Here is a 20967-nt window from a genome sequence, read left to right on the forward strand (position 1 = left end):
GAGAAGCTGGGCCTGGTGTGGGCTTTTGAAACCTCAAAGCCCATCCCCAGTGACACACTTCCTCCAACAAGGACACACCTCCTAATCCTCCAAATTCTTCCAACCAGTCCTCCCTAGTGACAAAGCATTTTCCTATACAAGCCAATGGGGCCACTCTCCCTCCATCCACCAAGGCTGCCGTGCTGACTCGGCATGAGACAGCGGTTTGTTTTAGTTTTACTTCTGGGTTTTGCTTGTTTGCTTTTAATGTGTGTGTGTCTGAAAGAGAGAGAGGGGGTGAGGAGAGAGACAGAGACAGAGGAGAGAGAGAGCTCTACAAGGGGCAGCAAGTGGTCTTAACCAGTGACCCATCTCTCAAGCCTGGGAGAATGGTTTTTAAAGTCTCTCATCCCAAGAAGCCCTGCTGTCTTCACCCATAGACCAGCACCCCCATCACATTCTTCTGGCAGAGCCCACACCTTCCCAAATTCCCCGTCCTATTGTTCAGGACACAAAATCTTATCTAATGACTATCCTAGGGGTCGAGACTGCCCCCTTTGCTGATTATGGACTCAGTCACACAGCCAACAGCCTACAACTTCACAGCTCTCTAAGACAAGCACCAGCCCCCAGCTGGAAGGGGGAGGGGCCAAGAGCTTCCTTTGATCTGTACCTCTCAGGCACTCTAAGCGTACTGAAAATGGGCCATATGGATTTATTTCTCACAATATGATGCAGATTTAATAACCCTCGGTTACTCTACACACTAAACAGCTCAATGTCTGGTTACAAGCACTCCTCCCTGAGGGAGAAGTGAAGATCTACCCGCTCCTCAGAAGGTACCAGTGGCAAACCTAAATTTAGCCTGGAGAACCTATGCATTTGTTTGGCTCACTTACAGAAGCGGGTGGCCTATGCATCTGCCTGGGAAAGTCTTTACCCAGTGTGGATGGGGGCTCCTCTTGGTTAACTATCTCTTCCAAATACTCTAGCGCCTCTAAGACCTGAGGCCTCCTCATACAGTTAGGACAGAATTGGATATAAATTCTTAGAAGGGCCAACTGACTCCTCAAATGTGGATCCAATGACAGCCTCACCCCCCTTCCTTCTGTGAGGGAATGTCAATAGTCAACAAGCCCAATCGTGTTGGACCCTTGCCAGTAGTAACAGCTGATCTGATGAAGATGGCAGCTGTTTTGCTCAGAGGACCTTGTTCTACAGCAGGTCCAGGAAGAAATTTTTCCTAAAATACAAAATGAATCTGAAATCTACATGAAGGCATAAAAAATTTTGAGAAGTTTTAAAAATAAAAGCAGTGCATAGAGCTCCAGCATTCCACCCTAGTGTAGAGAGAGGAAGCTGAGAATCACGTGGCATCAGCTCAGGACAGAAGAAAGGCCAACAGAACCGGATGAGATACCAAGCCATGAGCCCAACACAGGGATGATGGGAGACCAGGCCATGAGCACATAGGGATGATGGGAGACCAGGCCATGAGCACACAGGGATGATGGGAGACCAGGCCATGAGCCCAACACAGCGATGATGGGAGACCAAGCCATGAGCCCAAAGGGATGATGGGAGACCAGGTCATGAGCACACAGGGGATGATGGGAGACCGGGCCATGAGCACACAGGGGATGATGGGAGACCAAACCATGAGCAGAGAGGGATGATGTGAGATCAAACCATGATCACATAGGGATGATGGGAGTCCAGGCCATGAGCACACAGGGCTGATGGGTGACCAAGCCATGCGCACACAGGGATGATGGGAGACCAAACCATGAGCACACAGGGATGGTGGGATACCAAGCCATGAGCACACAAGGATGGTTCACCATGGGACTGAAGCAGCCAACAGAGCAAAATGTGTTCAGCAGACAGAGCCGGGGGAACAAGTGCACACATGGGAGAGAAAACTGGTGATCTCAAAGGACATATTATCTTAAAATTACTTTCTTAAAAGAATCCAGAAATGTCTATAACATGAATATTAAACTTTGGGGAAATGTGGTGAATCCAGGATATAAAACTCAAAGGATAAGAGGGGTACTATCAGAATTTTTGACCCTGGTACATCAAAAAAGGGCATTGCTGACAAAATTGAACTAGGATTTGTTCATCAGAATTTTGGTAACGAGGAACCAAGTACAGGGTGGTCTAGACCAGGGCTTCTTAAAATTTTCTGCTTATGACCATTTTTACTTGGGATTTTATTTATGAATTTGTAGACAAGATTTCACCTTGTAGCTCTGGCTGACCTACAACTTGCTATGTAGACCAACTTGGTCTTCAACTCACTGAGATCCATCTGACCTCTGTCTCCTGATCAAAAGCATGTGCCACTATACTTGACTACCAGAGATATTTTTTCCACTAATTCAGGTATACATAGAAAGATAGGTAGATGGATAGATAGATAGATAGATAGATAGATAGATGAATACGTATGTATAAATATATATAGATAGATAAGTTAAGCTCACAAACCAAACATTTGTTGAAAACAAATCATAAAGAAAATATGTTAAAGTAATCATTTGGCTTAAATAATACTTTTACTATTTTTAAAATTTACTACTAAATATTAGAGCAAATTTACATACTAATGAGATAGATGCTTGCTAATTTTTACATAAAGTTTAAATCTGGTCTGAATATTTGCTACTGCAAAAACAGAATCTTCAGCGTTTTTAAGAGTCAGGATTTTAATTTATAAACGGCTCTGAGAATGCCGTTTTGTATAGTATACAAAAGCAAAAGTGTGTTTGGGACCATTTCAGAAATTGGTGGAAAAACATTTAACAACCCAAAATTTACTTAACCCAATTTTTAAAAGAAATTCAAGTTAGTAATTCACAGAGCAATTTTAAGGTACATTTCTCAAAAGATATACCATTTGAATACTTCATGTTAAAAATATAAAAAAATACAGAAAGTCTTTGTTTTCTGAAATGAAAACTATTATGCTTCTTTAAGAGCAGAAAACTTTGTATGTACTCCAGCCCCACCCACCCCCACTGCGGTTCATAACATACAATGGCTTGGAATCTGAGCTGAGGCATTTCAGGCAGAGTTTACTGGTGTGGTATGGTGGAAGAGCAAGCACTGTGCAAAAGTGCATGTGTGTCCAGTACCAAGGCTGCAGTGGAGTCACATGACTCAGCATGGTGAGAGCGGCTGGAAGCCCCTTATATCAATCATGACTTGCTTAAATTTGATTTTCTGGTCCTTAACATCTTCAGAAGTCTTTCACTGTTTCCATTTTTGCAGACTCGGGCACTTAGTTATGAGACCTGACTTGTAAGGAGCTGGGGTGTAGGCTACAGTAATTTGCTTTCTGTCCTAGAGGCTGAAGTCTGGGACCAGGTCTGCAAGTCTGGGTTCACCACACCACCCATCCTGGAAGCAGTGGCTCCCTGGCTTCTCAGGACCTGGCTAACCCTGTCTCCCTTGCTCTACCTAAGCACTCTTGAGTATGCACAACAGTTCCACAGGCAGTATTCACACACACACACACACACACACACACACACACACACACACACACACACCAGTGGCTGACCACAGGCTGCTGAGGGCCCTGCTGTCGTTTCCTGTCATCCTGGCTTAGCACCCTTACAGAGGAGCTCAGTAAACAGAAAATGTCAGGCATAGTGTGGTACTCCTGCTCGTAGGAGGCTGAGGCAGGAGAAGGGCAAGTTTAGGGCCAGAGTTGGCAAGTGATGAGAACTTGTTTCAAAAATAACAAAAGAGGGATTGGAGAGATGGCTAAGTGGTTAAGAACACTTGCCTGCTCTTCCAGAGTAACTGAGCTCAATTCCCAGCACCCAAACCAGGTGGCCGACAACTCTCTGGAACTCTAGCTCCTGGGGTACCCAATATCTCTTACCTCTGCTGGCACCTTCACCCACATGCACGTTACCCCCTCCACATATTTAATCAAAAACAAAGTAAAATAGTTTAAAAAAGCAAAATGCAGCATGGATTTAAAGTGTCTCACTTGATAAAGTAGTTGCCGCACAGTTATGAGGCTTTGAGTTTGATCCCTAAAACCCACGTGAAACAGCTGGGCATGGCGGTGCACACTTACAAACCCAGCATGGGGGGGGCAGGAGAATTCCTGGGACTTACTGGCCAGCCAGCCTAACCCACTTGGCAAGTCCCAGGGTGAACTCAGAGACCCTGTCTCAAAACACAAAGTGGGTGGACCCTGAATAATGACAGCAAAGGTTGTTCTCTGGCCCTCACATGTGTGTGTGCATACCTGCACATACCCACAAACATGCATGCACATACATGCACACACAAATTAGCTTAATCCCCTTCTCTGTAACTGCATGTATTGGGCATGCTTCCAGTTCATCTGGATCCCACCATGTGCTGTGCAGACTGAGACCATGGGAGAAGGAGCCGGTCTCAAGCATCTTGACCACACACTACATACTTGACAACCAAGCCAATGGACTTTTATTGTTTTTTTCTTCTATAGATTAATGTTAAAGCATTTTTTCACTGTGTGAAAAGATTTTTATTTGTAAACTAAAGTCTTCCTCCATTGAAATAAAATATACTCGGCTCCATGTCTTGATAACTTCACGTTGCCTACACCGCAGAGCTCACGGCATGATGTGTACGGACATAAAATATCACCTTTTTTTCATTCAGTTTCAATCAAATTAGCTGATTCAAAATCGCAAGAAAAAAACCGTGGATTTGGAAAGAGTGTACATTATCAGGCTTCTGAAGTGTGAGTCTTTAAAAAGGCATCCTGTGTCTTTAAGGAACTACTGGGGTTTGTTCTTTTTAGCCCATAGCCGCTGGTGCATCACAAACTGTCTATGGGATACTGAGCAATCTTCATGGACCGCACTTGCCGAAGGGTGTGGAAGGTGGGGTCCCAGCTGTACTCTGGGGAGAGAAGCTTGGTGGGCTTGTTGAGGAAGAAATATTTGTTGAGGTATTTCTCATAGGTGCTGTTGAGTCCGTTTTCGGCATCCAAAACAACTCCTTTCATGTATTCCTGAGTCAAGTCCAGAACCTTGAGGGGCACTCCGCCTACAATGGTGCCGGCGTAGTAGAAGTCCCCCAGCCCGAAGGGAATGTAGGCTGCGGACTCAGGTCTCCTCTCATAAGGAAGATCCCCTGTCTTCCGGAAATACCACCAAGCATGGAGCTGGGCTACAGACATGCTCAAGGTCTCCACTCCAAACTCACTCTGGAAGACCAGGTTAGCGCTCATGCTGAAGAGGAAGTCCACCTCGTATCTGATGTGGTCTTGGATGTGCTCACCCAGGAGTTTCATGCGCATGAGGTCAAAGTCAGTCCACCATCTCTCCTCACCTATGAGGTGGATTTGAAAGGACTGCCGAGGGCCGTAGTTCATTTCAGGTAGCTGCAGGAACCTATCCACCATGACGTAGAAGATCACCTTATAGCCAGGCATGAAGAACTTACTGGCTGATCGCAAGAATGGGTCCAGGTACTGGTCAGTGAGACTGGGAACACATGGAACAAGAAATTATGTTTCTAAACGGAATGGGTGCCCTTGAATGTGCACCCACTAACAAGAATGTGCACACCACTAAAAAGAGACGTGGCCTTGATACTGAAAAACTCCAGTAGGTCAGGGTAGAGATGTTGAGTCTGAAGATCAACCAAGCTAGTTAGTAAGCCCATAGTTCTGACAACGGCCATAGAATTTTAGAACTACTGAGTCCGAGCTAAGTGGGGCATTGCTTAAGAACTCTTGAGTGGCCTTATGGACCTAGCCTTGGTAGAAGCACTCATCATAGCCCATTCTCTTTGGTATGCTCAGCAGTAGTGATCTCAAAAGAGGACTTATAGCTCCTTAGGGGCAAAACATCTATGGATACTGAACCACATTCCCCACGATAAAGGGGCAGTGCTCCATAGCATCTACCTGCCAACTGCAAACACAACCAAGCCCACGGTGATGTTCTGCTTTCTGTAATATTTCTCAAGGGCCTCTCTGTCGAAGGTGCCTTCCCATATGACTGGAGCCAGCCAGTCCGTGGTGGTGATGACGTCCACACGCATCCTATGGGACACACACAAAAGCAGAAATAAAATTTGACAGTGTGGTTCAACAGTCAAAAACTGACACAAGTCACCATGTCAAAGCCAAAGAAGAGGCGCATGTTGGGTGTCATGGCACAGCGACAGTGATGGACACCCAATGCCGGATGTTAGCTAACCCTGAGATGGCACCGACGAGGCGCCAATCAGATGTAGTGACCTCTGGTTTGCTCATGTGACCCTGGCAATGCCTTTCCTCGGGTGAGTGCAAGTTTTCTTCTTGTTCTTCATGTGGGCACACAGCTAGCAAGTGGCTGAGCTGGCAGAGCCACAGCGCCCCCAGACAGTCTGGCCTCAGACTTGGCATTCTCCTCTGAAGCCTGGGATTATTTATCTTGAGAGCTAGTTCCAATTTAACCAATTAAAACATAGTAGACAACCCAGAGCCCTTCCATAGTCTTGGTTTTGCCTGAAGGCAGCACTGTAGGCAGGATCCCTGCTTCAGAGCCTGACTTCCTTGTTCCTTTTCTTATTCTGTGTACCCTGTGGTGTTCTAAACACATGGTTCAAGCCATCTGTGTCATCCAACAAGAGTGAGATAGATTAGACTTGCATTCAGTATGGAGGAAATAGAAAGATTAGGACATGCCAAGAAGGTGAGGCATTTCAAAATTAATGTAAGTCACCATATCAGAAGCTAAAGAAAAGTCACATGTCCAAATCCCTCAACACAGGAAAAACATTACGGAGTCTAACACTTATTCATGATCTTAAAAAGAAACTTCCACAAAAGGATGGGAATGGGGAGAACTGCCCAATATGAAATTTTTAAAAATCTACTTGTCCCATGAATGTGGTGGTGTACATTTTTAATTTTGGGAGGCAGGGAAAAGTGGATCTATATGAGTTTGAGGGCAGCTTTGTCTACAGTATGGCATGCTTCCAGGCTAGTCAAGACTACAAAGTGAGTAGTACCCTGCCTAAAAAAAAAATCTAAAAATGTCCTACAGCTAACATTAAATAGTGAAAGACTGGCTTCTTCCTCACTAAGATCAAGAACATGACAAGGATGTTCCTCACACTGCACTCCAACACAATGACAGAAACCATGGCCATTGATTAGGGCTGAAGAGATGGCTCAGTGGTTAAGAGCATTGCCTACTCTTCCAAAGGTCCTGAGTTCAATTCCCAGCAACCACATGGTGGCTCACAACCATCTGTAATGAGATCTGGTGTCCTATTCTGGCCTGCAGGCAGACATGCAGACAGAACATTGTATACATAATAAATAAATGAATAAATATTAAAAAAGAAAAGGAAATTAAGGCATAAATTTGAAACGAGAAAAATGATACCGACCATAATACATCTGCAATACTTAATCACCTTCCTGCAAAATTCTAAGAAGAAAAATCACCTAGAATTCATAAGTAAATTAGAGAGAGTAGATTTTACCAGATTGGTTCCAAACATTAAGTCCGTGTCTACACACTAATGATGCAGAAACACAAAACGTGCTTGCTGAGATCCAAGTTCAGTTCCCAGCATCCACATAAGGCTGCTCACAACCTCCTGCAACTCCAGCTCCAGGGTATCCAGCTTCCTCTTTGGACTATACATCTGCATTTATAGACTGAATTGAGAGAGTTTAGCAAGCTGTTTCACCAAGAACAAAAGAGTCAATAAGACGTTATGTTTTGTAAATAATAAAACAAAGTTGTACAGTTATTAAAGGGAACCAGCAATTTTACACCACATTTTAAATGCCGTGGCGTCCAATCCAAAGACTCTGCTTTAGAAATTTGTCCTGTGGATAAACACGTATCGGTGTACAAATTCCATCCAGGGTCCTTCACCTTGCTTATGAATGGTCAGCCGAGAAGCAGTACCCATGGGGAGCTGGCTAACAAACTCTGTAACACAGAGTGTGTGGTACACACACACGTAATCTCAGAGAACTGTTAATAACATGCTTGCCAACCACGGAGCATGACCTGAGTTCAATTCCCGACATCCACATTAAAAAGGGAAAAAAATCAATAGATGTGAGACCAGCAGGAGGCCTTAAAGGGTAAAGGTGCTTGCTGTAAAACCTGATGACCTGAGTTTGATCCCCAGGAGCTACATGGTGAAAGAAGCGACCTGGCTACTGCAAGCTGTCCCCCAATCTCCACATGCACACCATAGCACATATGCACATGTGCACAAACACACACAGAGATAAACAACAGCAATATGTAGTGAGGAGGAGCGGGGCTGCATCCCACCACCAACCCACAAACAGCAAAAAGCTGTCTTAAATTCTCTCTCTCTCCTTTTTAAGCCCTCTCAGGTTTTACATGGAGTTCATTATCACGTTGGGCGCCACTCTGTAGTGTGGAGCTGTGGGCCGCTTCCAACCGCCGGGCTCCTGCACAGCTAGCTTTACCCAAAATAATTACACAGAAACTGTATTCTTTTAAACACTGCTTGGCCCATTAGTTCCAGCCTCTTATTGGCTAATTCTCACATCTTGCTTTAACCCATATTTAATAATCTGTGTAACACCACGAGCTGTTGCTTACCAGGAAAGATCTTAACCTGCATCCATCTTGGAGAGGAGAGCTATGGCGACTGCCTGAATCTGCTTCTTTCTCCCAGCATTCTGTTCTGTCTACTCTGCCTACCTAATTTTCTGTCCTATCAAAGGCCAAGCAGTTTCTTTATTAATTAACCAATGAAAGCAACAGATAGATACAAGACCCACCTCCACCAGCGATAGGTAAGGTGTCAATGGCCTATAAATCCTAGCCCCTGGGAGGCAAGCCAACAGGTGGGTCCCTCAAGCTTACTGGCCAAGCTCCTCTAGTCAATCAGTGAACTCAAGGCTCAATGAGCACCCCATCTCATTGAGGTGGAGGACAGTCAAGGAAGACACCTGAACTCTGGCCTCTACAAACACAAAGGAGAAAGGAACAGAGAGACACACACAGGTGGAGAAGCAGCCAGTTCACCATGGGAGGTGCCCACACCAATCCTGGGCCCGAGTTCGTGGCTAAACTTCCCGCTTCTGCCAGGGCAGAGGGTGCTAGGAAGGTCAGTAGTGTTATTCCCCAGAAGGCCCCTGAGCGTAGCTCGTCTGGGGAACTACATTTCCCAGGAGCCCCTAGCGTTCCATGCAAAGGCTGCGCAGGTGCAGAACGTGGCGTCTGACGCACGTGTATGGGCAGCCCATTCTAACCCCCGGCCTCCCACCTAAAACCTCCCCCCTTCCTGATCACCTGCTCACGCCACTACTAACCCATCTACGCTGGCTACTGTGGGATTTTACCGACCACTCATTACTTCAACCATGTGCTAATCCATGTCCACCGCCAATTAAAATAGGAGATCAGATATTATACCCCCCCAGGTCAACGTCCCTCACCCTTTTCCCTTAAATGGCAGGGTCCCCTCAGAGTAATTCTTTTGACTCCCACAGCTGCTAAGCTCAAGGGAATTCCTCACTGGATTCACCTATCACATCTTAAACCGTTTACTCCTCCAGCTCAAGACAATCCCTCATACACGGTAACTCAGACAGGACCTTGTTCTCTTAAGTTCCAGAGGACTCCAGTCCAAGGAAAGTAGAGGTCCTGTCCTTCATTCAACCCTCTTGTGCCAACATATTTTCCTTTTTCCTCTTTTTCTAAATTTCTGAATAACCACTCAGCTGTCATTACAGGATTCATCATCAGACATGGAGCCAAAGGTTCAGGTGGTAAGCAAATTCTTAACAAAGTTCCTTGACACAACAGGTTCGCCACTGACTGCAGCAGTGTCTCCTGAATGTTAAGGTAATGGTTAAGAATTTATTTCTTTTAAGACATTTCCTTTAGGCTCCAAGAAGCCAGCCCAACCCACCTGAACAAAGCAGGCCCAAAGGGATCATTAACGGAATAACACCTTAATGATGACCCAGCTACCCAAAAGCCAGACAGATGTGATCTCTCCAATCAGCCACCTCAGAACACCAGCGGACAGGACATAACCAACAGGACATCATCAAGATCATCGGACAATCAGCCATCTCAGAACGCCAGCGGACAAGACGTGACCAACAGGACACCGTCAAAATAACCAGACACTCCCTGGACCCCTCGACGCCCAAAGTCAGCAGGAAGCAGTCATGAGAGACTGGGCTACGCCCCTATTCCCTACCCATTAAGACTCTCAACCCCCCAGATTTTTAATAAATTAAAAAGGGTGGAAATGTTATTCCCCAGAAGGCCCCTGAGCGTAGCTCGCCTGGGGAACTACATTTCCCAGGAGCCCCTAGCGTTCCACGCAAAGGCTAGGCTGCGCAGGCACAGAATGTGGTGTCTGACACATGTGCATGGGGGAACCCTTTAAAAGGCTGGAAAGCTGTCTGTTCGCTCTCTTTTCCCCTTCTCTCCTGCACGGTGCAATAAAGCTTGCGCTCCACATGGGTTTTGTTGTGTGTTGTATCCTTTCGAGTCCGAAGAAGAGCAAGCAGAAGAAGCAGCAGAACAGAAGTAGTTGCCTTTTTCTGTTGCTTCCAGATGAACCTGAGGGAAACCTGGGCAAGCCTCAGACCTGCCTGCTTCTCACCATCAACTCTTGTTTGCTGAGGTTAAGCCACTAGGGATGAAGTTGTAGACTCGTTGTCAAGGTGATACGGTAGCTCGCGTGTGTTCAAACACCAGCCGCCTCATGGCCTTACCACCCCTTCCCCACCATCAGCTACAAGCACCCAGGAACCCCAGGCAAAAGAGGAAGATTTCAGACTGGCTCTCCATCTTCTCACACCAGAATCTAGTGAACACACCCTTGCTCTTCGAAACAGTCCTCTCAGGCACGGCTGTGCCCGAGGAGCAGGAGCAAGAAGCAGCCTCATACCTCTTCTTCCTGAAGAAACAGGAAGGTTAACCGTGAATGCAGGCCAAGGCACCAGCTTCCTCCATGGCATTGGGACTTCCTGTGTTGTGGGAGCTCCCCTGGCCTCATGTCAGAATGGTGGAAACAAACTCCTAGTTCCAGGTGCCCTGGCAGAACTGTGCTAGTGCTGAAACTGTTGCCTCTGAGCGACGCGTGTCTTTGCTCTTACCTGGGGTCAAACCAGTCTGAGAGCTGAAGTTCATCCTTCTGGAGGTTCCTGGCACAAAGAGCGGCAGGTTACTGCGGCATCTGTTTGCCCAGCCCTCATCAGCAGAACCCACACCAGGCTGTGCTGCTCACTCTCACTGCCTAGCCTCGGCTTTCAGGGGCTTCGGGACAGGGACAGGGCAGTGTTAAAGCTCTAGGGACACAGTTTGGGGCCAAGGAAGCAGCTGGGAGACGAGGTATCTCCTGGTCTGGAAGGGGACAAGCTGGCCTAGGGAACAGATCGCGGGAATTGGGGGAGAGGTCACAAACAGCAGCAGGATAAAGAAAAGGTTACCTTGCTGGGAGGAGGAAAACATTACTAGAGATTACAAACTCAAAAAAGTTATTTCCATGATGTAAAGAGGTCAGGAGGAATCGATGTATTCACGTTTGATTCTGTGAGACAGGGTCTTACCGTGCAGCCCTGGCTGGCCTAGAACTCACGCTGCAAACCAGGCTGGCCTTGAGCTCACAGAGACCCACCTGCCTCTGCTTCCAGAGTGCTGGGATTAAAGGCATGTCTACTATCCCCAGCTACCTTGATGCTTTGAAGTGCAGGTGTTTTAACTTTCTATGAGGTGACTCCCAGACAAGCACACTGCAGTGGAGATACCAGCTGTTTAAAAAGCAGTGTAACCTTATGCCAGTGGCTTAACCCAGCTCACCTTCAATGACCTCAAGACAGCCAGTTGCCTACAACTAAGCAAAGTCACCCACGCTCAGCCTGCCATGTTAGAAAGTAAGAAAGGATTCAGGGGGTTCCTGCATATGGACCAACAGTGGGAAAAAGGTGAAAAGTCGGGGGCAAAACTCTTTGTTTTAGTTGGGGTTTTACTAGTCTGGAGAGACACCATGACCACCGCAACTCTTATGAAGGAGAATATTTAAGTGGGACTGGCTTACAGTTCAGAGGTTTAGTCCATTATTGTCAAGGCAGGGAGTATGGTGCCATCCAGGCGGGCATGGCGCCGGAGAGGTAGCTGAGAGTTCTATATTGGGATCCACAGGCAGCAGGAAGTGACTGAGCCAGTGGCCTGGCTTGAGGATCTGAGACCTCAAAGCTGCCCCCTAGTGGTGCACCTCCTCCAAAAAAGCCACAGCTTCAATAATACCACTCCCTATGGGCCTGTGGGGCTATTTGCATGCAAACCACTGCACTCTTATTAGTTTAATCACCTGCCTGGTGGCTTCCAGTGTACCACCTGCGGTGTTCTATGTCCGAGCTGACCCGAGCTATGATGTGTTCTGACATGGCCTTGCACAGATACCCCATCACCAAATCAACGGCCTCCCAGGACAGACTGTCAAAATTCTATGGCACAAGATGACAAGCGGGGAATTTACCAAAAACCATCAAGTTGGTGTTGCTGGAGCAATGGCTCAGTGGTTAAGAGTGCTTGGTCTTCTAGACCTGAGTTTAGTGCCCATTTCATCATAAAAGATGTACAGACATACTTGGGGGCAGGGAGCAGATTTAATTTTTTTTTTAAAGTATTCTTTTATGATGTCTTCCTTCCTTTCTTTCTTTTCTTTTCTTTTCTTTTTTTTTTTTTTTGAGACAGGCTCTTGTCAGGTGGTGGTGGCACTCACCTTTAGTTTCAGCAGAAGCAAGCAGATCTCTATGAGGGCAGCCTGGTCTACAGAGCTACTTCTAGGACAGTTAAGGCTACATGAAGACATCCTGTCTCAACACGGGGCGAGGGGGTTGAGAGTAAGAGGGAGATGGGGAGGGAGGGAGGGAGGGAGGGAGAGAGAGAGAGAGAGAGAGAAAGAGAGAGAGAAAGAGAGAGAGAGAGAGAGACAGAGAGAGACTCACTATGCATCCCTGACTAGCCTGGAACTTTGCCGCCAGAGTTCTGGGACTAAAGGTGTGCTCCTCTGTTCTTAACTATGACTGCTTTTCCTGTGGCGCTCAGAAACTTATAGATCCAGGAAGAGGCATAGAGGAGAGAGGAGTTAAAGTTGCTGGGGAGAGATGTAGGCAGATTAACAGATATTACTCTAGCAGGTCGATTTTTGCCTTGTTTATATAAGACACAAATTTACCAACTTTAATCGCAGGATTAGAGAGAATGTAGAGGCAGGAGGATCTCCGAGAGTTTGAGGCCAGTCTCTGGTCTACAAAATGAGTTCCGGGACAGTCAGAGCTGTTCCATAAAGAAACACTGTCTCAAAAACAAAATAAAACAAAAACCAAGCTCCCCCAAAGACACAAATTTGGAACTTAGAGGTGGTTTGTAATTGATGCAATTATAGCTCAGGTCTGGCCCAGTGGCTGAGCACTTGCCTGGTGACGCTCCAGGTCCTGGTTCTATCCCCAGCAGCACAAAACCAGTAATAACTGAGCACTCTCCTCCACCCAACCCCGTTTTCATGACATTGCCACGCAACACATGAAATTCCACAGTGTATGAAAAACCCCTGTGGGCAGGTCTGCTACTTGCCAGCATCCGGAATGGAGCCTGGGACAAGAAACTCAACAAATGTCCATCTGGCGTCTGAAAATGAAAGAATTAAAAAGTCCACGGTGTCCCCCAGAGAGGAAGTAGCTTCTGGTTCACTCGTGTGTTGATGGCATCTTTAAGGGATGAGAGTAACCCCCTTGGCCTTCCTGCAGGCTGTGGTTCATCGGTATTTACCTGAATAAGACCTTAGCGGTCAGCAGCAGGAAGAGGCAGAAAAGCAACATTAGCAGTCTCTTCTTGGCTTTCATTCCGTCCTGGGGGAGGGGAGGAAAAGAAGGTTCTAAGTGCAGGTTAAACAGACCACTGCATTCCAGCACCCCCAACGGTGGGTTAGTGTCTGCACACATTTGGACACTAACTCAACAGCTCCTCCTAGAATATCCAGTGAAGGGGATCGACGTCATCTCTATTCTGCTTGACGAGCCTTTGGAGTGATCCTCAAAGATCTGGAACGTGCTGATTTGCCTTGTGTTCCCTGGAGAAGGCAGTCGATCTGTGCATGTGTGTGTGTACATGTATGTGTTGTGCACATGTATGTGTGTGCGTGTGTGCACATGTGTGTGCATGCACATGTGTGTGCATGCACATGTATGTATGGATTACATGCGTGTGTGTGCACACATATGTGTGTGTGTTGTTGCTGTGCACAGAGACTATGCTGAGTGTCTTTAATTGCTCTCCACCTTACTTTTTGAGGCAGGATTTCTCTGAACCTGAGCTTCTCATTTCACCTAAACCAGCTAGCCATAAAGCTCTGGAATCCACCTGTTCCGGGCCCCTGAGTGCTGGGACTTTGGCCGTGTGCCACAGCCTGCTTTTACACGAGTACCAGGAATCGAACTCAGGTTCTCCTGCTTGTGCAGCAACCACTTCTCTCCAGCCTACAAGTCCATCTTGTTCCCGTGAAATGACTGCCATGAATCCCTATCATGTGTTTGTGACAACGAGGTGGGATCGTGACAATGAGGTCATCCGAAACCAACAAATTTGGCCCTCAAAGTTGGCTTTGTCATTTCTTCCCTAGCAGGCATGGTGAGACAGACGACCTGGGGCCATTTCCAGAGAGACCATAAAGAGGGTCAGTGGCCACATGATGGGCAGGATCTGAATCTGAGCTCCGGTTGGCATGGCACCTCGGTTGGAGGTTTCCCCTGGGTCTGTTTGAACACTGTGTTCAGCATGCTGTATGGCAGTGTGCCAGCATGTGGTAGACTCAGTCAGTAAGCTCCTGAGGCAGGGGTTGGAGGAGGGTGGGTCTGGCCCTGAGTTAACTGGGCTCTGCGTGCACAGAACACAGCAGCTTTGTGAGGCAAGCACAGCATGAGAACACAGAAGGCCAAGGGTCTCCTTTGTCATCCTCCATTGCTTGTTCACTAAGTGATGACAGTCTGGGTTTGTAGTCCAGACACAGAAACTCAAGAAACAAACGTATAAAAATAAATTCACCTATCGCTCTTGCCCTTTGTCACATGGCTGCTGGGAAATGGGACATCACAGGTGGCTCACATCCTGACTCTACTGGGTGATTCTTCGTGAGGCATTACCTTGCTCAGAAATACCCTTGTGGTTTGAAAATTGACATCTTTAAGTTCACTACTATTGGGACTACATGGACAGTGAGCTGTGGTCCATCCAGCTAGCCGCTCTGTCCCCAGCTGCTTCCCAGTGATCTCTTGAGGCATCAGCAACAAGCTCAGAGGCCAGGGTCAGAGGAGGCTGCCTACACACAATGTTTTGTTTACTGAAACAGGATCTCATTCTGTTGCCCAGACTGGCCTTGAACTCACAACAATCTTCTTGTCTCAGCCTCCCAAATGCTGGGATGTGCACCATCAAGTCCGGCTCCCAGGCACAACTATCCAAAGTCCCAACACCACTCCTTCAAAGGCCCCTTACCTTGGATCAGGGTGGTGTTAGATGACAGCCGAAACGTCCTTTGAGGACCAGTGTTTCCTAGAGTATATCTCTAGGACTTGGCCGCGTGGAGTACCTGGTTACATCCACTGCTTTTGTGGTGTGTGGATCTTCTGTTGATGGTGATGTCATTGGCATCACAATGGCACCTGGCTGGTTCTCTTTATGACCAGACGACATGACTTGGTCCCGGTGAAAACATGAAAGGATTTCTTGGAATATTCTGCGGCTTTTGCTTCTTCTGTTGTGACATTTCTTCTAAGGACAGATACCTCCTGGTAGAGAGGTTCAGGGTGGCATGTGTGCTGTGTGTCTTGAATGACAGGGAGGTGCCCTCCCTGTCCTGCTGGAGACACTATCAATGAATATAAAGAATAAAGCCCTTCTCATACTTTCTCAGACACTTGTTTGTGTGTTCTTTACCTGCTGAGAGAAGCACAGGGTTTCATTTTAGACACCCTACAAACCCACTATCACCAGACAGCTCTGTGTGATTATAACATAACCGTGTATTTATTTGTTTGTTCGTTCTACCCTTGAAGAATAAGGAAAACCAGTGCAGTAGTCTGAATGTAATTGGCCTCCACAAGCTCACAGGGAGTGGCGCTATTCGGAGGTATGGCTTTGTTAGAGTAGGTATGGCCTTGCTGGAGAAAGTGTGTCACCAAGGGGGGGGGGGGGGGCTTTAAAGTTTCCTATGTTCCAGATACTGCCCAGTGTCAGACTAGTTCCTGTAGCCTTCTGATCAAGATGTAGCCAGTACCATGTTTGCCTGCATGCTACCATGTTCCCCACCATGATGACAATAGACTGAACCTCTGAAATTGTAAGCAAGCCATCCCAATTAAATGCTTTCTTTATAAGAGTTGCCATGGTCACAGTGTTTCTTCACAGCAATGGAAATCCTAAGACACCCAAAGTGTGACTTAAGGAGTTTAAAGACATCCTTAAGCTCCAGTCAGCATCCAAAAGAAAAAGATGAGAAGAAAAGCTGGATGGTGGTAGTGCCTGCCTTTAGTTCCAGGCCAAAGAGTCAGAGACATCCCCACTCCCACTGGCAGGAGTCCCACAAGAAAACACAAGCTAAACAACCAGAATGTATACGCAGAGGACCTAGCACAGACTTCGTGGTAGCCGCTTCAGTCTCTGTGAGCCCCTATGAGCCCTGCTTAGTTGATTTTGTGGGTTGTGATCTCTTAGTGTCTTCAACCTTTCTGGCTACTATAATCCTTCCTTCCCCTCTTCTCCAGGATTCCTGACCTTTTACCTAATGTTTGGCTATGGGTCTCTGCATCTGCTCCCATCAGCTTCTGGAGAAAGCCTCTCCAATGACAATTGGGCTGGGCACTAATCTATGAGCGTAGCAGAGTATCATTAGGAATCACTTCGTTGGTTTGTTTTGCCCTAGGTCTCTGAGTCATCCAGCTTCTGGTTCCTGGCTTTCCAGGTGGTGTTGGGCATGGGGCTTCCTCATGTGGCATGGGCCTCAAGTTAGACGAGTCATTGGATGGCCACTGCCACAAGTTCTGAGCCACCATTGCACCTGCTCATCTTGCTGGCAGGATAGGTTGTAGGTTGAAAGCTTTGTGTCTGGGTTGATGTGCTGATCCCAATGCTGCAAGTCCTGCCTGATTACAGAAAGTGGCTTCTCCAGGCTTCATTTCCTCCTTCATTACTAGGAGTCCTCGCTAGGGTGACCCTCAGGTTCCAGGGAGTTTCCACTGCACTAGGTTCCCACATCACCCCCAAACCCCCCTATTCCAGTCATCTCTCCCTTACTCTCTCCCTCCCTTGCCTGATCCCTCTTGTTCCCACCTATCCCAAGTCCACCCACATAATCTCTTTCCCCTTCCCAGAGGGTTCCCTGCGTCCCCCTCCCCCAGAGCCCTCCTGGTTACTTAGCCTCTCTGGGTCTGTGGATGGTAGCGTGATTATTCTTTACTTAACAGACAATATCCACTTATAAGTGGGTACATACCATATTTATCTTCCTGGGTCTGAGTTGCCTCACTCAGGATGCTTTTTTTCTAGTTCTATCCATTTTCTGATATCTTCTTCAATTTCTTTCTTCAAAGGCTTGAAGTTTTTGTCATACAAGTCTTGGTTAGAGTTACCCAAAGATACTTTGTATTATTTGTGCTGTTATGAGGTGTTGTTTCCTTGATTTCTCTCTTGGTCCCTTTGTCATTTACATATAGGAGGATTACTTTTTTTTTTTTAGTTAATCTTGTATCCAACCACTTGACTCAAGGTGTTTATCAGCTGTAGGGATTCATTCCCTGGGAGAATTTTGGGGGTTGATTATGTATACTATTATTCATCTGCAAATAACAATACTTTGGAAAGAAATTCTTTCTTTCCAAATTTGTAATTCTTTGATCTCCTGTAGTTGTCCTATTGCTCTAGCTAGAACTTCAAGTACTATACTGAATAGATATGGAGAGAGTGGACAGTCTTGTCTTGTTCCTGGTTTTAGTGGGATTGCGAGTTTCTCTCCATTTAATTTGATGTGGGCTAAAGGCTTGCTGTATATTGTTTTATTATGCTTAAGTATGACACTTAATATCCCTAATCCCTCCAAGACTTTTACCATAAAGGGGTGCTGGATTTTATCAAAGGCTTTTTCAGCATCTAATGAGTTGATCATGTGTTTTTTTTTCTTTCAGTTAGTTTTATGATGGGTTACATTGACGGATTTTAATATTTTGAACCATCCCTGCATCTCCAGGATGAACCCTACTTGATCATGGTGGATGATAGTTTTGATGTATTCTTAGATTCAGTTTGCAGTATTTTGTTGAGTAATTTTGTATTTATGTTCATAAGGGACATTGGTCTATAATTCTCTTTCTTTTTGAATCTTTGTGTGATTTGAGTATCAGGGTGACTGTGACCCATTAAAATAAATTTGGCAATGTTCCTTCTATTTCTGTTTTGGAAATTAATTTGAGGAGTATTAGTAATAATTCTTTAAAAGTTCAGTTGAATTTTGCACTAAAACTCTCTAGCCCTGGCCTTTTTTTTTGGTTGGGAGACTTTTAATGACTTCTACTATTTATTTTTCTTAGTGTTATAGGTCTGTTTAAGTTGTTTATGTGATCTTGATTTAACTTAGGTAAGTGGTACCTATCAATAAAACTATCCATTTCTTGTAGATTTTCCAATTCTGTGGCGTACACGTTTTTAAAATATGACCTGATGATTCCTTGGATTTCCTCAGTGTCCCCCCTTTTTGTTTCTGATTTTGTTAATTTGGATATTCTCTCTCCATCTTCTAGTTAGTTTGGACGAGGGTTTGCCTTATTGATTTTCTCAAAGAATCAACTCTTCATTTCTTTGATTCTTTATATTGTTCTCTTTGTTTCTATTTTATTGATTTCAGCCCTCAGGTTACTTCCTGCCATCTGGATCTCTCCCTCAGATGTGCTTGCTTCTTTTTGATCTAGAGCTTTCAGGTGTGTGTTAGGTTGCTAGTATGAGACCTCTTCACTTTTATTTATGTAGACACTCACTGCTATCAACTTTCTTTCCTCTTAGCATGCCTTCCTTGTGTCCCATAAGTCTGGGTATATTGTACATTCATTTTCATTGAATTCTAGGAAAGTCTTTAAATTTCTTCATTTATGTCTTGACCTGGTAGTCACTCAGCAGCACACACACTCTTCCCTCCTGTCTCTCGGGACTCTGCCAGCAGAAGCTCCATCCCCAGGTAGGACCCTTTGATCTTGCTCCTTCAGAACCATGTTGGAGACTATTGTTTTAAGGTGTGTTGCTTTTGTTTATGCTGCATTTGTTTAACTCTGTGAAGCTGTGATTCTTTGCCTATCTAAAACACCTGATGGTCTAATAAAGAGCTGAATGGTCAGTTGTGAGGCAGGAGCAAGGATAGATGGGGCTGTCAGGCAGAGAGAATAAATAGAAAGAGAAACAAGTAAGAAGAGGAGCAACAAGAGAACAAAGGGAGGAGGATGTCAGGGGTCAGCCACCCACCCAGTCACCCAGCCACCCAGTCACCCAGCCACCCAGTCACCCAGCCACCCAGTCACCCAGCCACCCAGCCACCCAGTCACCCAGCCACCCAGCCACCCAGCCAGCCATGGAGTAAGAGTGAAAGTAAAATATACAGAAGAAAAGGAAAAAACCCAGAGGCAAAAGGTAGTTGGGATAATTTGAGAAAAGCTAGCAAGAAACAAGCCTACCTGAAGTATTTCATTATAGTAACAAAACTGAGAAGTTTGCCCCATTTCTCAGAGAACATCAGGGAGCCATGGTCTCAAAGGATGCTAACTAGAAGACATTTGACCTATGTCTGGAGAGCAGATTTGCTTATAGAGGCCCTTGAGCCACTCCTGCCCAAGAGCATGGGCACATCTCCCCCTCTACACAGTTCTCGGGGCTCGTGGAGTTCAATGCTGGCAACTTAACAGGGTCTAGAGTCATTTGGAGAAAAATTTCTAGACATTTCTGTCCCCACCTCTCCCAGTCTGTCTTTCTTCCTGATTCTTAAAGCAGCATTATGTCCTCCTTGTGTCGTTGATTTGGGGGCACTACCTGTGACCCCTGGGAGGTGGGTCCTTCACTTCAAGCCTTCCTAACACGAATAGCAATGCCAACTATTTCTTAGGGTGCTGGGCGAGTTATATTCATGTCATTTTGTTTTCTTAGGAAGGTTCTAGCTCTCCTTCAACAGCTAGAGAAAGAATTAATGAATGCATCATATGGGGATTGAGAGCATCTCCACGGCTACGAGCACTGGCTGGCTGCCCATCCAGAGCGTGTGTGTGATTCCCAGCACACATGCCAGGCAGTTCACAACCACCTGTAACTTCCAGCTGCCGGTGATCACACACACACACACACACACACACACACACACACACACACACGACAATCTCCCCTGCCTAGACAAAAGCCCCTTGGCTCTGCCATGCGCTATTTTATTATCTTTTAACAGCACTTTACCTGTGCTGACATGGAGCCGTGACGACTCTAAGTCTTGAGAGTTTCTCCAAAGGGTTTGGGGATAAGGACCATAGCTGTGCCTGCATAGAACAGAGCAAGAAAAAGTTCTAGAATGTCTAACATGGGTCATCCATTGCCTGGCAAATGTCAACACCACCCTGGCACCTTCAGGGCCTATACTTGTTACTGCATGCAACTTTTTGCCTGTCCCCTATGTGCTTTCAGCCTAAAGCAGACACAGGACGCCTGTGCTCCGTGGGGTTAGATGAGTGGGGGTGCTCTAGAGCATCTGGCAGAGGCCATGGAGGAACCTCCATGGCCACACAAAGGGAGTGGCTCACCTAGATGCTCCCCTACCACAAAACACCTTCCCTATGCCCACCAACAGCTGGGAGCTCCATGACCCAGCTGCAGAGACCTAGAAGGGAAGCTTGAACATTTCTTCCAGGAAGCTTGAGATGTTTCCATATTGCTCACCTGA

At 46.2% G+C, this 20967-nt stretch overlaps 1 protein-coding gene across 1 annotated transcript; it reads right to left on the reverse strand.

Moving 5' to 3' along the window:
* Positions 1 to 4545: 4545 nt before the first annotated feature.
* On the reverse strand, positions 4546 to 6174 carry Glt6d1 (glycosyltransferase 6 domain containing 1). Its single transcript, XM_050155244.1, has 2 exons — positions 5906 to 6174; positions 4546 to 5480 (listed from the first exon to the last, which is right to left on the reverse strand). Exons 1-2 carry the CDS (start codon positions 6040 to 6042, stop codon positions 4811 to 4813), a joined length of 807 nt encoding a protein of 268 aa, XP_050011201.1. The 5' UTR covers positions 6043 to 6174; the 3' UTR covers positions 4546 to 4810.
* Between the last annotated feature and the right edge of the window lie 14793 nt (positions 6175 to 20967).

Source organism: Alexandromys fortis, unplaced genomic scaffold (genome assembly GCF_014885135.2).
Source record: "Alexandromys fortis isolate MF-2015 unplaced genomic scaffold, M_Fortis_MF-2015_v1.1 scaffold_72, whole genome shotgun sequence".
Taxonomy (NCBI): domain Eukaryota; kingdom Metazoa; phylum Chordata; class Mammalia; order Rodentia; family Cricetidae; genus Alexandromys; species Alexandromys fortis.